This window comes from Hyla sarda, chromosome 2 (assembly GCF_029499605.1).
Source record: "Hyla sarda isolate aHylSar1 chromosome 2, aHylSar1.hap1, whole genome shotgun sequence".
Classification (NCBI taxonomy): Eukaryota; Metazoa; Chordata; class Amphibia; order Anura; family Hylidae; genus Hyla; species Hyla sarda.
The window spans coordinates 270,459,729-270,478,611 of record NC_079190.1 but is presented as its reverse complement, the minus strand read 5'-3'; the positions used below and the strand labels follow the sequence as shown (position 1 = coordinate 270,478,611).

Below are 18,883 nucleotides of genomic sequence, written 5' to 3'. Positions count from 1 at the left end.
AACAATATTGATCCCAGTACAGATCCCTGAGGACACAAAAGGACATTACTAGTACTAGGCTAAACCTAATTAAAAAATGCCTAACACAATTATCTTGATTCTAATAGTCATGCCCCCTTCTATTCCTGAACCTAGACAGAGGCAGTGTGACTGCCCAAAAAGGGCAGCCCTGCACTTGATCCTCTCTTTGTGAGGGCAGAGTTTCTGCATTGAAATTCTGCATGTGTTTATAGCCTCAACTTCAATGGAATTCTGCAGTCTCATTTACATTTCAGAAGTCCTGCAACTAAAATTCAACGTTCCACAAAAATATAAAAGTTGGCTGTGGAAGCCCAATGAAGTCTGTGGGACTTTATCGCACCAAATTATCTTGCTTTCCACGCAAACTTTAAACTTTTTCAATTAATCAAAGAACTTTTTAAACATGCTCTGTATTTATGCAAAACGAATGCTGAAATTCTGCATAGATGTGAAAAAAGAATTTTACATTTATGCAAGATTTCTGCCGTCTGCACGTAGTCTTAGGACTCGTTCACACTGCGGAATCTCCGCTTGCTGAATTCAGCGAGTGGAGATTCCGCCTGGGCGAATACTTCGGCGCTAGGGCCGCGGGCACTGAGCCATCACCATTGACAGCTATGGTCCGCTCGCGGATTCCGCACAAAGAATGAACATGTTCTTTCTTTGCGCGGAACACTTTCAGCGGCGCTGAAATGTCCGACTCTGAAATTCCGCAGTGTGAACGGGTCTCGCAGAAACCCGTTCACACTAATGTTAAAGTTCACATCGCAGAATTGCGCCCAGAAATTCCGCTGCAATTCCGTAGTGTGAACGTACCCTAACACTAGAAAAGGGGTTGCCACTGTCTGTAACAGATCTATTATCCCTCTCTCATTCATTTTTGGAGTCCCACTAATCAATATCAATCAATTCAACATGGTGGAGCAGTAAACAACATTTACCAGAAAATATTGTTTTAAATGAATATTCAGACTCAATTGTGACCAATTAGTGTTACGCTTAAATAGGGAGCACAATCACCTGTCACCTAGTCTCTAGAGTAATCATGATACATTAAGTGTAAAAAAAAAAAAAAAAAAAACACATGATACATGTGTCTATATGTACCACAATTTACTCTTTATATCTATGAACATGTAATAATGGAATCCTATTCAGCACACCCAATATAGCAAAACATAGGTAGCAATACCTGCAGGGATTGTGGAACAGTGTTACTAAAACAAATAATTTTGTGATGTTTAATGTGTGTATATAACCATCAGTTCACCTAAATGTTAATACACACTCTGGTGTACCAAGAATGACTTCACCCCAACATGCATGTGGGTGCCGTGCGTTCATCTGGTGGTGGCACCTTCCTAGCTCCTTCAGGATGTTTTACATTAAGTCTTTAGTGTTGGGCACGAATATTCGCATTTCAAATTTTTAATCGCAAATTTGTGAATTCGCGAATATATTCGAAATTGCAAATATTGGCTTTTTTCCCCGCATATGCGCATATTCCTTCTTTTCACTTATGGGCCAATTAGAATGATGCAAATACTTTTGTCAAAGGTTATCAACAACATCCCTAGCAACCAATAGTAAAGTTGCCCACCCCCTCAGTTTTCTTCCTCCAATACACGCGTATGCGAATATAACTAATAAGGACGAATATTCGTTTATATATTCACAAATTCGAATATTGGCAATGCCGCTTATCACTAATAGTCTTCATAATCTAGCAAGGAAACCAGGAACAACTTCTTGTAGAGCTTAACTCGAAGTATAAGACTGTCTTTCCTCTATGGAATTCTGATGCAGCAGATAAGTCTCATTGCTGTCAAAGAGATTCCACTGCACACAAAAAAAATGAATTTGGCATTGAAATTAATCCACCAAAAGAATAAACCTGGCTATTCTATGGGGACTGGCAATGTCTGCACAGTCCTAGTGTCAACTTTTTTGATGGAGATTGTGTAGTGGAAAAGAAATCTTAAGTGCTCGGTCACACAAGCAGATCCGCTGCGAGTTTGAAAAGCAGATTTGCCAGAGGAATCTCTTCACTGTTTGAAATCCGCCACAGACTATTGACTTCAATAAAGCCTGCGGCAGATTTTTAACACAAGGTTTTGCTGGCAAAAATCTGCTGCAGGTTTCACACAGACCCCGCCCCTTTTCAAACTCACAGTGGGAGATTCGCTGCAATTTTGAGAAGAAATCTGCTTATGTAGCTGTTTGTCCTGAGGTCCACCTTATGATCGCATGATTGATTGGTCACCTGGACCAGTCACTGAGTCTGTTGGGTGGCAATTACGTCAGTTGGGGGTCCCTTACCTGCCCATCAGGGTAGGCGGAGGTCCCAAGAAAAAGGGCCGGCAGCGGAGGCTGCAGCAGGTGGAGAGTAGCTTACCACCTGCTGTTGATAAGCAATAACTCCCAGCATGCCCAGTCAAAGGGCATGCTGGGAGTTGTAGTCATGCAACAGCTGAAGGCCCATTTTTTCTTTTAACTGCAACTCCCAGCATTCACGGACAGCCAAAGGGCATACTCAGTAGCGTTGAGCGGCATAGGCCATATTCGAATTTGATATTTTGCGAATATATGGACGAATATTCAACATATATTCGCTAAATTTGCATATTTGTAATATTCGTGTTTTATTTTCGCACATGCGAAAAATTGGCATATGCGCAAATTCGCATATGCGAACATTTGTATATGCGAAAATTTGCACGCCAGTCTCACACAGTATTATTAGAGCCTTCTTTACACCACACAAGCTGGAAGCAGAGAGGGATGATCACTGATGAGTACTGTGAAAAAAAATTTTAAATGAATATTCGTAATTGCGAATATATAGTGCTATATTCGCGAATAAAATTTGCATTGCAAATATTCATGAGCAACACTAATGCTGGTGCATAACTACAGCTCCAAGTATGCCCTTCAGCTGTCAATGCATGCTGAGAGTTGTAGTTTAGCAACAGCATACTGGTTGTGAAACACTGAGTTTGTTTCTTAACTCAGTGTTTCACAATCAGTGTGCATCCAGCTGTTGCATAACTACAACTCCCAGCATGCACGGACAGCCAGAGTGCATGCTGGGAATTGTAGTTTTGCAACAGCTGGAGGTCTACACCAGCATGTTGGTGTAAAAAAAAAAAAAAAATTTTTTAACACTAGCATGCTGGTGTTGCTCTATACTTATTTTCACAAGAGAAAAAAAATAATAATTTTGAAAAACTTTTTCTCCTGAGTACAGAAATGCCCATTATGTGGATGTAAAATATTCTGCGGGCGCACAACATGGCTCAGGAGTGAGAGCGCAATATGTACATTTGAGGTGATTTGCATAGGGGTGGCTGATAGTTTTAGCGGTCCTGACAAACACATACCCCATATGTGGATATTAAGTGCTTTGCGGGCAAACTACAATGCTCAGAAGAGAAGGAGCGCCATAGGGCTTTTGGAGAGAGAATTTTGATGGAATTGAAGGCCATGTGTGTTTACAAAGCCCCCATGGTTCCAGAAAAGTGGATCCCCCACGTGACCATATTTTGGAAACTACACCCCTTACAGAACATAAGGGGTGCAGTGAGCATTTACACCCCACTGGTGTCTGACAGATTTTTTGAACATTGGTCTATGAAATTGAAAAATGTTATTTTTAATTTGCACAGCCCACTGTTCTAAAGACCTATCAAATGCCAGTGGGGTGTAAATGCTCACTGCACCCCTTATTACATTCTGTGAGGGGTGTGGTTTCCAAAATAGGGTCACATGTAGGGGGGGGGGGGTCCACTGTTCTGGCAGCATGGGTGCTTTGTAAACGTACATGGCCTTCAATTCCAGCCAAATTCTGTGTCTCCAAAAGCCCAATGGCGCTGCAAATTAGGAGGGAATTCAGCAAGTGGAGATTCAGTCTGGCAGCCACCGGCAGCGGTAGGACCGCACGGCAATGCACCATCACCATTGCTGGCTATGCAGTGCTCGCGGGGTTCCACTCAAAGAATGAACACTTTTTGAGCGGAACAATTTCAGCGGTGGAATTGTCTGCTGATGAAATTGCTTAGTGTGTATGGGTCTCACGGAAGACTCACACTGATGTTAAAGTTCACCGCATGTAATTCAGATTCTGCCAAAATTACTTAGTGTGAACGCACCCTTAGGAAAAAGAAAAGTCTGACACACGAAGGGTAGCATCCACCATTTCGAGTCCTGCCGCTGAAGGAGGTCAAAGATGGTAGCCATGAGAGCCAAGTTGAGATTAATTTAGATCCCCACAAGCCAGACTGATCACATGGCACAGACCAATGGCTGCCCATGACGATGCAATGGACCATCCAGCTTTGCTAGGAACAGAAGCAAGATTCTTACATAGACATGGAGACAAAAATTGTATGCCATTTAATTAAGACAAATTTGAATAATGTGGATGGGATACCATTTAGATTGGTGAATAAAATTAATTAAAATTAATTATCTCCATATTGACATTATAGTCTTAGGATGTTCTGTATTATAGATTCTAACTGCAGAAGGGTCTATTTTCCAGATCTATAAGAAAGCATTGAACTATGGCTTTAAATGATAGAACTCCTATTTAGCCAAGCTAAGTGTTATAAGTACATTTCCCACACAAAAAAAAATTGCTTCAAGAAGTTCTTCCTAAAATATAGCCTAGCGAGGTCATATATCTCTGATATCAGTCTTAACTTACAAAAGTGTAGAAAATAGTCCAGAATTGGGTGGCAGTATATCACATTTCTTCCATGTTTATATCCTTAGAGGATTTTCCCCATTCATGGAGTCATGTGATGTTTAATTGGTTATAAGGGGACGGAGTATATTTAGCATTCTATATTGATATGCCTATGTTTAGATATTTCCCATCTTGATATCTTGATGTTTCCTCTATACAGAGTGATTTATAAACCCTTTTCTTGTGATATCCTAACATAGTAGTCCTGGTTATAGTGTAACAAGTTGGTTACTACTCACCTGTATTGTCTACTATATGTAGTCCATTAACAAACTTGTAATGCTTACTTACATATCTAATTGATATTCATTTGCATTTATCATTGTGTTTATAACCTTGTAATCCAGTCATAAAATGACTGAGGAAGTAGGCCGACGCCAATGTAAATTGTAGTGTTTAGATTTGTCTACAATTCACCGGGTCATCATTTTTATATTCTTTTGCTAATGTTTAATTTTTCATAAATCAATAGCCATGTTATCCCCTACGACCCAAACAAAAAAAAACAAAAAAAGAGGTTTTTGGTGGTTTCAGAACTTTTATAGACAGGTAAGCAATGATATATGTGTCAGCCACATTTTTTTTTTACCTGATGTCAGAACACCCCTGTAATAAAAACTGCAATACTCCTGACTGAGCTGGGTCTGGTATTGCAGCTGCAAAAATCTTCAAAAAACACATTTGTAAATAAACTTTCAACAATGACATTTTACAGGCATCTCTAGAGAAAAAGCATTGAAGGATGTCCAATTTACATTTAATATGTTACAGCTGTAGCACTTTTTTTCATTTATTCTTTATAAGTAAATAAGTCTTATCTACCTATTTAACGTTGAATTCAGTGATTTAAGGGCATTTTCAAATGGAACTGTGGTAAATCATTTTATACACTTTATTAAAATAAATCGTTTTCAAACATTATAAAGTTATTTTCAATTAAACTTTAAAAATATATTCACTTATATTAAATAGTTATTTTATTCTTTAAACACAATTTCCTAATATACAATGCACTTGGGAAGTCTTCAGACCCTTTCACCTGTTTTATATTTTATGTTGACGCCTTGTCTCAAAACATAAAGTGCGCTTAGTACCCCATAATTAGAACGTGAAAACCATGTGATAATACACTAGTTCGAAGATTTACATTTAAATAAGAATCCCAAGACAACACAGGAGCAGCTTCGGAGCAACTCTATAAATGTCCTTAAATTGATAAGCCATAGCCTTGACTTAAACCCAGTTGAACACCTGCCAATGGCTTCTACAGACCTGCCTCATCCAACCTGCCAAGGCTTGAGAGGATCTGCATAGAATAATAGCAGAAATACCCAAATACAGGTATGCAAACCTTGCAGCATCATACCCAAGAAAACTGAAGGCTGTACATTTTTTTCTCAAATAAGTACTGAGTAAAGGGTCTGAATACTTAAGTCAATGCATTATTTCAGTTTCTCATTTTCAATAAACTAGCAAAGTTTTCTAACATTTCATTGTGGATACTGAGCGCAGAATGATAGGGAAAATGTATTTTACTTTCTTTGCGCAAGACTGCAAAATGTGAAAAATAAATAAAAATAAAGTAAAAAGGGTTTAAAGACTTCCCCAAATGCATTGTATATTGTAAATATCTTGATTTTTATTATTTGAAATTTTTATATGTGGTTAAAAATTAAGCATCAGGAAACGACAGGCAAGATTTATCAAAAGGTAATGTTACTATGAAGATCATCCCCAATGGGTTTTACTTAATCTGCGGTTTTCTTTTTGCCCCTTTTCACTGGTTTCTTCTGATCAGATTTAGTTGAGATGGTTTCATTTTCATGACCTTGTGCCTACAGTAAGATTAAGGGGTGGGAAAATTATATTTTTACACACTGTTTAAATATACTTGCTTTATTAACTTGCTTAGGTACTTCCAGATTATAGTGAACAGATGTAGAGATATTCGGTATTGCCAACATGAAATATATATATATATATATATATATATATATATATATATATATATATATATATATATATATATATATATATATATATATATATATATATATATATATATATATACATATACACATACATACATATACATATACATATATACATACATACACACACACAGTGCATTTTGGTGAGCATTAATACATAATTTATTAACTTGCACTAACAACCAGGGATGTCCCTCAAAATTGTGCTCTAATGTGATAACCATAACAGCAAAAATTGCAGTCCACTATGACCCCACAATAGCACCTAGGAATATAGGATTGATTTCCAAAAAGGCATATGTAGGTCCTATAAATGACTGTTACAAAATAGTGGTACCAGATATTTTCATATATAAATCCTTCTACCGCACGACACCCACTCCCTGCACAGCAGGTTTACGCTTCACCAGACTCCGCACACTAACCAGCAGCACAAGCCATAAACGTCAGCAACAACCTGAAGGGACCCGAGTATACTGTGGATTTTCACACAGGAATCCGGGATAAACAGCCAAATACCTGTTCTTTTATTGTACTTTTCCATATGTTATGGGCTGGCAACGTGAGAAATAGGGGAAATTCTATTTTGTTTAAAACCTCCTTATTTGCTATATACTATTATCATACATATATTTAATGGCACCTACTTCGCATTCACCACCCTGAGGACCTCACCGGTTAAAAGGGTGACAAACCTGCTTGTGAAAAAGGTGATTTAGAGATTCATCTTGCTTTAGCAGTATTAGGCTCCACTTCCACTTTTTTTCTGGCAGTTTTTGGAATACTGCCACTGCAATTTTTTTTAGTCAAAGCCAGAAATTTATTCAAAAAGGAATAGGACTTATAGAAGAAGGACTTCTATTTCTCCTCCCTTATGGATCCACTTCTGACTTTGCTCAAAAACTGCCGTGGCAGTTTTCCCAAAGACTGCCAGAAAAAAAAAAAAAAGAAAAAACACACACACACACACACACACACACACACACACACACACACACACACGGAAACTTAGCCTTATGAGGATATATATGCAAATATCTGGCACCACTATTTTGGAACAGTCATTGTAGGACCTACAGATGCCTTATTGGGAATCAGTCTAATATTCCTAGGTGCTATTGTGGGGGTCTTCGTGGACTGTCATTTTGCTTTTATGGTTATCACAGCAACATTTTGAGGGACATCCCCGTTTTTAGTGCAAGTTAAAAATTATGAAGGCTCACCTAAATGCACTTTGTTGTGTATATACTTATTGCCACAGGTGAATATGCTATAGCATGGGCTACATGTGGCCTATATCCTGTGCACATGTAAATATTTTGTATTCCAACATGAAAATGTATGGCATATTTTGTGTATATGCAATATACAATATAAAGTAAAGGGGGAAATTACTAAGACTGGCATTTCACACAATCTGGTTGATTTTACTCAAATAGGTGCACTTATTGGACACCTAAGAGACTGTCTTTGAAATCTACTGGATCGAGATCCTGGAGTAGATTTCAACTACAACTTAATGGGGAACTTCAGTACTAGACATATTCCCTATCCAAAGGACAGATGTTCGCATTGTTAAAAGCGCAATGAAAACGCCCTCATTGCTACTTTTCCAGAATTTGGCTAAGCCTAGACAGATTTGGCTAAGAGACACATTGTTAAAAAGAGGGTCGACTGGACTATAAGCCATGTGTGTATTCAGTTTCTGGAGGGGACCCTCCTTTCAGTTGCCCCTTAAGGTTTAAAAGACAGGAGTATCATTCAAACATCAAAGAGGATTGCAATACACTACTTGCAAGCTTACCTTTTTCCTTCTACCTTTGGCTTTGACCGTAGAGACCTCTGTTTCATTTTCAGATCCCAGTGCCTTAACCTGGACATCATTGCTACTTGCAGATTTTTTTGGACCACGCTTTCTGGATTTACGATCAGCAGGAGCATTGGAGATAAGACTTTCATTTTCCTTTTTTTGAAGATTATATAATGAAATTAACAGTTTCAAAAGAGGATTTACCAGTTTAAGAGTTTAAAAAGGAGAGATTCTAGAAAACAAATTAGGTAACATGCTAATGTACTCTTGCAATGCAGAGTGTTTTCAGAAGTATATCTTATTAGTTTTAAAGTTAATCATGTGGTCCACCTCATGTATCTATATTTACCCTCCATGCCAATATTTAACAATCATAGCTAAATATCAAACAATCATGGATCATTGAGTCAAAGTCTTCAAAACTTATGGTGTCCTGTATAATCAAAGTATACTTCTCTATTGTTATGTAGAGAGGATTACTACATTTATTACACTAAACTACATGTGTGTACATTTTTTTCCACTAATGGGTCATCCTATATTAACAGGATAGAAAATATGTAGCTGATCAGTGGGGTCCCTCTGCTGGAACCACCACCAAGCCTGATAACAGGTCAAATACCTCTGAATGAATGGAACTGTAGCAAATTTGGCAATTTTTTGAAGCTCCATATAGAATACATTTTAGTGCTGGCTCCACATTTATCCTGAGGACATTTGACTTCTATTCTCAGAAGCAATGAGTCCCAGTGGTCAGATCCCCACCAATGCACTAGACATCCCCTGTCCATCAAAGCAGAGCCAAACCAAATGTGGTTCTTTCCAATAGAGACAAGTCCTAATTAGGTCCATTTTTCATTGAATGTGTTTTATATTTATAGATATACCTTTTTATCATCTGCATTTTCTGACTTAGCTTCTGCCTGTAATGCTGGCACAGTTTTTTTCTTCCTTCCACTTCGCTTTTTGGGTTTTAAATCTTGGAGTGTTGAAGGCTGTTAAAAAAATTATATAAACACAACAGCCAGTTATATTTTATACTAGAGGCTGCATTTACACACTGCGACTTAGGAGGTATTGCAGCTAATTACCACATGCACTTGTGGCACAAACTACCGCATTTTGTCCATTTGCAGCAAAAATCGCATGCAGTAACTAGCTTCTGTACCATTTGTCCCAGCGTGTGAACACAGGCTGAAGGATATACGGTAAATCGTAACCAATCAGAATTTAGTTTCAACCTTAATCATTACATTTCTCAAACTACTAAACATTCAGTCTACCTACAGAATCTGAGAATAACTAACAACTTCAAAGATCTGATGGTACACAACATGCAAAAATACTAAAAGCTCAATTAAACAGTGATTTATTATTTAAAAGGGTAATTTCCAAGATTGTAGGGCAAGCCATCAGTTTGATATGTGAATATTGTTGCGCAATAGTTCTTAAACAGATATTTGACAGTAAAGAAATTATAAGTAGAACAAACAAAAAGGTCATTACATATTAACAAGACAAGGTTACAATATGGTAATCTGTATAGAGCCGGCTGTCAAGATGTTGTAAAGTCCAGATTTTCTCAGCTCGGATCTGAGTATCCGGAGAAGGCCCCACGTCAGGGACATTGATCATAGATAGAAGCCGTTATCTGATAAATAATGAAGCTAGGATTTTATGAAGTGCTATTAGTGGGTACTAGTAAGACTTCCTCACAAGTAGTAAGCCACCAATTGTGCAAGTTCTCCCGCTTAAAAAGATGAGGCCTGTAAATTTCCATCATAGGTATACCTCAACTATGAGAGACCTAATGAGAAAAGGTTTGCTGGTATTTTGGCCCATTTCTCCATGCAGATCTCCTCTAGAGCAGTCATGTTTTGGGACTGTCGCTGGGCAACACGGACTTTCAACTCCCTCCAAAGGTTTTCAATGGGGTTGAGATCTGGAGACTGGCCATGCCGCTCCAGGACCTTGAAATGCTTCTTATGAACCCACTTTTGCCCAGGTGGTGCGTTTTGGATCGTTGTCATGCTGAAAGACCCAGCCACATTTCATCTTCAATGCCCTTGCTGATGGGAGGTTTTCACTTAAAATCTCACGATACATGGCCCCATTCATTCATTCCTTTCCACGGATCAGTTATCCTGGTCCCTTTGCTGAAAAGCAGCCCAAAAGCATGATGTTTTCACGCCCAATGCTTCACAGTAGGTATGGTGTTCTTTAGATGCCACTCAGCATTCTTTTCCTCCAAACACGACGAGTTGAGTTTTTACCAAAAAGTTCTACTTTGGTTTCTTCTGACCATATGACATTCTCCCAATACTCTTCTTGATCACCCAAATGTGCTCTAACAAAACTTCCGATGGGCGCGGACATGTACTGGCTTAAGCAGGGGGATAAATCTGGCACTGCATGACTTGAGTCCCTGGTAGCATAGTGTGTTACTAACGGTAGCCTTTGTTACTTTGGTCCCAGCTCTCTGCTGGTCATTCACTAGGTCCCCCCCCCCCCCTTGTATATCTTCCATTTTCTAATAGTTGCTCCCACAGTTGCTCCCCAAGCTGCTTGCCTAATGCAGATTCAGTCTTCCCAGCCTAGTGCAGGTCTACAATTTTGTTTCTGGTGTCCTACGGCAGCTCTTTGGTCTTGGCCATAGTGGAGTTTGGAGTGTGACTGAGGTTGTGGACAGGTGTCTTATACTAATAAGTTCAAACAGGTGCCATTAATACAGGTAACAAGCGGAGGACAGAGGAGACTCTTAACCTCCCTAGCGGTATGATTCCGTCTGGAAATTTGTACCAAAAGCGGTACAATTTTTTGCATTGAAATTCCACATCTCCCCCCGTCACATTCCCCCTCCCTTGTCACATTTCCCCCCCCCCCCATATCACATTCCCCCCCTGTCACATTCATCCCCCCTGTCACATTCTCCCCCCTTGTTACACTCTCCCCCCCCGTCACATTCATCCCCCCTGTCACATTCCCCCCTTGTTACCTTCTCCCCCCTCCATGTTACATTCCACTCCCCCCCTGTCACATCCCCCCTTTGTCACATTCCTCCCCCCTGTCACATCCCCCCCCCTTGTCACATTCTCCCCTCTGTCACATTCCCCCCCCCCTTGTCACATTCCACCCCCCCTTGTTACATTCCCCCCCCCCTTGTCACATTCCCCCCCCCCCCTTGTTACATTCTCCCCTGTGTCACATTCCCCCCTTGTCACCTTGTCACCTTCTTGTCCTGCAGCAAATACATTAGGATTGCCGGGCAGATTTCAAACCTAGTGTATTTGCTGCAGAACAAGTCCTTTCCCCTTCAGCCAATCACAGGCTTTACACCACTGCGGCCCGTGATTGGCTGAAAAGGGAAAGGTCCTGTAAGATGAATAGAGCAGTGAACAGAGCGCACGGAGGGGAACGACATCTTCAGGGACCGGGACTAGGTGAGCAAAAGGTTTTTTTATTTTCTTCCTTTTTACATTTACACTTAGTTCAGGGTTTTCTACCAGGGGGCCTCCAGCTGTTGTGAAACTACTGCTCCCAGCATGCCCGGACAGCCTTTGGCTGTCCGGGCATGCTGAGAGTTGTAGTTTTGCAACATCTGGAGGCCCCCTGGTTGAGAAACACTGACTTTTAGTATATGTCTTTACCTGCTCTGGCCGGCCCCCGCAACGGGAGCCGACCCGAGCAGATAATCACATATTTTCCCGGGGGCTGCATCACTACATCGCAAAAAGCAAAAATCGCGATTTGATTGCTTTTGCGATATACTGTGCAGCCCGCACAGCAACTCTGCAATTCTACCCCGAGCGTGACTCGGGGTTACCGCTTCTAGCAGCGAAAATTAACCCCGAGTCACGCTCGGGAATACCGCTAGGCTGGTTAAAGAAGTTACAAGTCTGTGAGAGCCAGAAATCTTGTTTATTTGTAGGTGACCAAATACTTCACCAAGGAATTTACCAATGAATTCATTAGAAATCCTACAATGTGATTTTATGGATTTTTTCTCTCATTAAGTCTCTCATAGTGGAGGTATACCTATGATAAAAATTACAGGCCTCATCTTTTAAAGCCCAACGGTCATTACATTTTGGTGCAATAACCTGCACACAGCCTTTGTACTGAGCGCAGGTTGTAGGTATAACAATGTTTTTACCTGAAATTTGGCGGCTTTAATGACTGCAAAAAAGGCTTTTATTCAAAGCCACTGATGGTCGGATAGTCGAGGTACGCGATGCCCCGCCACCACGCCCACCCCGTATGTCCGCGCTGGGACCTCTGATTGACACAGGTCCCAGCACATATGCCCTTCAGCTAATCTAACCTGCATGTTGCTGTGTCATCCAGCAAGAGCTCCCTCCCGCCGCCATCTTCCTCCTCAGTGTGCCTGCGCAGTGCTAGGTGCAGAGAGCACGCTTCCTCTCTGCACCTAGTATAGAGAATAACCTGATTCCACGCTGCTCTGCACAGGCGCACTGAGGAGGAAGACTGCAGCGGGAGCGAGCGCTTGCTGGATGACACAGCAGCGCGCAGGTTAGGTTAGCTGAATGGCGTATGCGCTGGGACCTGTGTGTCAATCACACAGAGGTCCCAGCACGGACATACGGGGTAGGCGTGGGGGTGGGCGTGGCGGTGGCGCAGAATCGCGTACCTCATGCCATGCCGACCGCCGGTGGCTTTGAATAAAAGCCTTTTTTGCAGTCATGAAAGCCGCCAAATTTCAGGTAAAAACATTGTTATACCTACCACCTGCACTCCATACAAAGGCTGTGTGCAGGTTATTGCACCAAAATGTCATGACAGTTGCGCTTTAAAGTTGGAGAACTTGCACAATTGGTGGCTGACTAAGAACTTTTCTTCGTATGTGTATTTTATACACACACACACACACACACACACACACACACACGTGCATGTGGCAGTAAATCCCTTAAATGTACGTCATGGTGCAGTGGTACTTAAAGCACCATGGCAAACATTTATGCTCTGCCATGACCGTGCACACCGGACTGGTGCTCGCGTCATGTGCGGCAGGTCCCAGCTGCTATCAGGAGCCTGGGACCCGCTGGTAATGGCACACACGTGTGATTGCACAGATGTCCACCATTAACCCCTCAGAATCAGATCAATACAGATCACAGCATCTGCTGCAGTGTGGTACTTTAAAATGGATGATAGGATCGCTCGCAGCACTGCCACGGGGATCCGATCATCCAGCATGGCGGCCGGAGGTCCCCTCACCTGGCTACGGCCATCTCCAGGGGTCTTCTGGTCTGAGAACGAGCAGACCAGAGGAGAAGAAGATAGCCGATAGCACTGAACAGTATTAGCAATTAAGTAATTGGGACTACTAAACTATAATTATATATATACATACACACATATATATATATATATATATATATATATATATATATATATATATATACACACACACACACATATATATATATATACACACACATATATATATATATACACACACACACACACATATACACATAATTTTATTTTTATTTTTTTAACACACATTTGGTATTGCCGTGTGCATAAATGTCCGAACTATTAAAACATAATGTTATTTATCCTGTATGGTGAATGGCCTGAGCAGAAAAAAAAAAAAAAGGAAACAACCATTATATAAAAAAAATATAAAGTTTTATATACAAATGTGGCATCAATAAAAAGTACAGATCATGGTGCAAAAAATGAGCCCTCATGCTTCTGCTTATATGGAAAAAATTAAGCTATAGGTTGCCAAAATGGAAGGATTTTAAACATACTAATTTGGTTAAAAAGTTAGCGATTTTTTTAAAATCACAATAATAGAAAAGGATATAATCATGGGTATCATTTTAATTGACTCATAGAACATAGGTCATTTCTACCATAAATTGTATGGCGTGAAAAATGAAACCTTCCAAAATTTTCTAAATTGCGGTATTTTTTCGGTTGCGCCATATATTTTATGGTAAAATGAGTGATGTCATTACGCAGGACAACTGGTCGCACAGTAAAAAAAAAAAAAAAAAAAGCCATCATACTAGTCTGGAGGAAAATATAAAAAAAAATAATTTAATAATCAAAATTGGCCTGGTCCTTAAGGTCAAAACGGGCTTGGTCCTTAAGGGGTTAAAACACCTCAATTAGCATATCATGTTGTTGGGGTGTTGAATTTCCTTTTAGGGTACTGTGAGAATAATGCACTTTACATAAGATATACACAGCCACTTCACTGCAATCAAGATGAGCAGGTCTAAAATGTATTTACTAAATTTTTAAACTCCAGTTTAGCTGTAAAAATGGCAAACACTAAATTTGAAGACCATGGCATTTTACAGTATGGTAACATTTCCACTGTATCACAGCAACGCCTTGCTCACATGTGTCTCAAAAGGTAAGGGTACATTTACACGTACGGTACCCACAACAAATTTGCTGCTGTTAGGTCCATATGTACCGTATTTTGTTGCACATTTTCTGCAGCCGATTTGCTACCCATTGACTTTACTGGGTAAAAATTATATATAAAATACTATTTATATAGCAAATAAAAGTACATGTGACCATATCCTAAATCTGCAGTGGATACTGTACGCAACAAATATGGCACATGTGACCCTACCCTTGAGGTGCACTTTTACATTGCTATTTAACCACTTCTATTGTTAAGAATATTGCAAAAAAAAAAAATGCAACCTAATAAAGATTAAGTCTAGGCTTTCAAGTTATTCTTAAGATATCAAGTTATACAAGGGTTAAAAAAAAACGGTTAAAAAACCAAATTGCACATTTAAAAACAGTCAATATTGAGAGCTAGTTTAGAACAGTGGTACAATACACATATTCTGTTGCATTGCTGGAGATACAGTTCTTATGTAGGCAAAAACAATAGATGAATAACATCAAGTCACAAAAGAAATCTGTACACTTAGCGCCAAAGTTATAGCTGACATGTAGGCTTTTGTATCCACGCCGCACCTTGTTATGTACTTTGTACAGATCTGTTGTCAAATGTTATTTTAACTGTTCAATTTAAATGTAAGGAGGATATGTGATATCTTCAGAGATTATAATGAGGGGAAAAAAGCCTATTGCCTAGTAGAGACACTATATCTGCAATTATGAATATTTTAATTGCTCCTTTTACAGCATCTATTCATTTATCCCAAGATCCTCATTTTAAGCTGCCAATAACACAAAACATCTACAAGCACCATTAAGGGAGTTTAGGAATTAAATGAAAAGACTTAATACAAAATACGCAGAGGCCCAGAAGGCTATGCAATTAATTATATCAGCTTGTGACAGAACAACAACAACGCTACTTTGGATTTCAGCCAGACGTGAGCATGAAAACCGCACTGGGATAACCTGATCGTCTAGACGGCGGGAAGAAGAAAGGTAAATGATTCTGTTAAAGAGCGTTAAGAGAGCAGTTTCTTCAAATTAACCATTAGACATGACATGAAGAAATTGTACACAGTGCCTGAAGCTACCAGGTTAGTTCATGCTCTCAAAAGACTTAAGGGAAAAGTCTGTCGTTCTGAAGAGGTGTCATGGCAGTAGTGTAGTTATCTCGTGATGGACCTGTATGAATTGGTGTTTCACTCATTCCAGAAACAATACCTTTTGCAGCTTCAATAAACAGCCCAGGAGTATGTGTTGAGCTGACCCAGTCTTGCTGAAGCATGGCATAGACTTCCCAAAATCCACTAAAACAGTCCTACTGTTGGTGCTCCAGTGAAATTTTTTTTTTTTTTTTTAAATCAGCTGGTGCCAGAAAGTTAAACATATTTGTAAATTACTTCTATTAAAAAATCTTAATCCTTCCTGTACTTATTAGCTGCTGAATACTACAGCAGAAATTATTTTCTTTTTGAAACAGAGCTGTGTGCTGACATCATGAGCACAGTGCTCTCTGCTGACATCTCTGTCCATTTTAGGAACATGTCGGTGATCGCGGCAAATCGCAAGTGAATTCACACTTGTGATTTGTGCAATTCCGGGTCTATAGTGACCCGGAATGTAAGGGGGATCACGGGTGTCTAAGACACCCAGGATCCCCCTGAAGCGATAGGAGTGAGGTGACAGGGTTGCCACCCCTCCTATCCCTGCTATTGGTGGTCTTGACGCGACCACCAATAGCAGATCGGGGGCAGGGGGTGGGGGGGTTACTTTTCCCCGTCCTGACCTCCCACAATAGGCAGGGCAGGACGGGGAAACGACGGGGACCTGAAGATCCACTTACCGATCCGGGCGGGCGACGGAGATCGGCGGGCGGCGATGACGTGCGGCTGGATCCAACGGAAGCTGGCGAGTTGCCTAGCAACATCTGGAGGGTACAGTTTGAGACCATTATACAGTGGTCTCTAACTGTAGCCCTCCAGATGCTGCAAAACTACAACTCCCAGCATGCCCAGACAGCTGTTTGGGCATGCTGGAATATGTAGTTTTGCAACAGCTGGAGGGCTACAGTTTGAGACCACTATATAATGGTCCCTAAGCTGTAGCCCTCCAGATCTTGCAAAACTACAACTCCTAGCATGCTCAAACAACTGTTTGCTGTCAGGGCATGCTGGGAATTGTAGTTTTGCAACAGCTGGAGGACCACAGTTTGGAGATCACTTTGCAATGTTCTCTAAAACTGTAGCCCTCCAGATGTTGCAAAACTGCAAATCTCAGCATGTCCAAACAGCAATCAGCTGTCTCGGCATGCTGGGAGTTGTAGTTGCGTACCTCCAGCTATTGCATAACTACATCTCCCAGCATGCCCTTCGGCGATCAGTACATGCTGGGAGTTGTTTTGCAACAGCTGGAGGCACACTGGTTAGAAAATACTGAGTTAGATAACAGAACCTAACTGAAGGTTTTCCAGCCAGTGCGTCTCCAGCTGTTGCAAAAGTACAACTCCCAGCATGCACGGTCTGTCAGTACATGCTGGGATTTATAGTTTTGAAACAGCTGGAGGTTTGCTCCCCCATGTGACTGTACAGGGTACAGTCACATGGGCAGGCTTACAGTAAGTTTCCTGCTTCAAGTTTGGGCTGCGGCAAATTTTTCACCGCAGCTCAAACTTCTAGCGAGAAACTTACCGTAACATGTCAGTGTGAATGTACCCTAAAGACACTACACTACCACATAAGGGTAAAACACTACATATACACCCCCTTACACTGTCCCCCCAATAAAAATTAAAAACTTATTGTATGGCAGTGTTTCCAAAACAAAGCCTCCAACTGTTGCAAAACAACAACTCCCAGCATTTCCGGACAGCCACTGAGTGTCCAGGCATGCTGGGAATTTAGCAACAGCTGGAGGCACCCTGTTTGGGAATCACTGGCATAGATTACCCATATGTCCACCCCTATGCAATCCCTAATTTAGTCCTCAAATGCGCATGGAGCTCTCTCACTTCGGAGCCCTGTTGTATTTCAAGGAAACAGTTTAGGGCCACATATGGGGTATCTCCGTACTCGGGAGAAATTGCACTACAAATTTTTTGGGGGGGCTTTCTCCTTTTACCCCTTATGAAAAGGAAAAGTTGGGGCTACACCAGCTTGTTAGTGTAAAAAAATTAATTTTACACTAACATGCTGGTGTTGCCCTTTACTTTTTTATTTTCACAAGTGTTAAAAGGAAAAAAAAAGACCCCCAAAATTTGTAACGCAATTTCTCCTGAGTACAGAAATACCCCATATGTGTGCGTAAAATGCTCTGCGGGCGCACAACAAGGCTCAGGAGTGAGAACGCACCATGTACATTTGAGGCCTAAATTGGTGATTTGCACAGGGGTGGCTGATTTTACAGCGGTTCTGACATAAACCCAAAAAAATAAATACCCACATGTGACCACATTTTGGAAACTACACCCCTCACGTAATGTAATAAGGGGTACAGTGAGCATTTACGCCACACAGGTGTCTGACAGATTTTTGGAACAGTGGTCCGTGAAAATGAAAAAAATTATTTTTCATTTGCACAGCCCACTGTTCCAAAGATCTGTCAAACGCCAGTGGGGTGTAAATACTCACTGCACCCCTTATTAAATTCTGTGAGGGGTGTAGTTTCCAAAATAGGGTCACATGTGGGGGGTTCCACTGTTCTGGCACCACAGGGGGGGCTTTGTAAATGCACATGGCCCCTGACTTCCATTCCAAACATTTTTTTTCCCCAAAAGCTCAATGGCGCTCCTTCTCTTCTGAGCATTGTAGTGCGCCAGCAGAGCACTTGACGTCCACACATGGGGTATTTCCATACTCAAGAGATGGGGTTACAAATTTTTTTTGGGGGGGGGGTCTTTTCTGCTATTAACCC

General features: G+C 40.8%; 1 protein-coding gene across 1 annotated transcript in view; it reads right to left on the bottom strand.

The window, feature by feature from the left end:
* Positions 1-5,711: 5,711 nt before the first annotated feature.
* The window catches only part of LOC130357864 (uncharacterized), a 31,848-nt gene continuing 18,676 nt past the window's right edge, over positions 5,712-18,883 (bottom strand). Inside the window, exons 3-5 of the mRNA XM_056560604.1 lie at positions 9,457-9,564; positions 8,564-8,722; positions 5,712-6,603 (exon numbers count right to left, since the gene is read on the bottom strand). Coding sequence (XP_056416579.1) covers positions 6,517-6,603; positions 8,564-8,722; positions 9,457-9,564 — 354 coding nt within the window. The 3' untranslated portion in view covers positions 5,712-6,516. The remainder of the gene's footprint in view (positions 6,604-8,563; positions 8,723-9,456; positions 9,565-18,883) is intronic.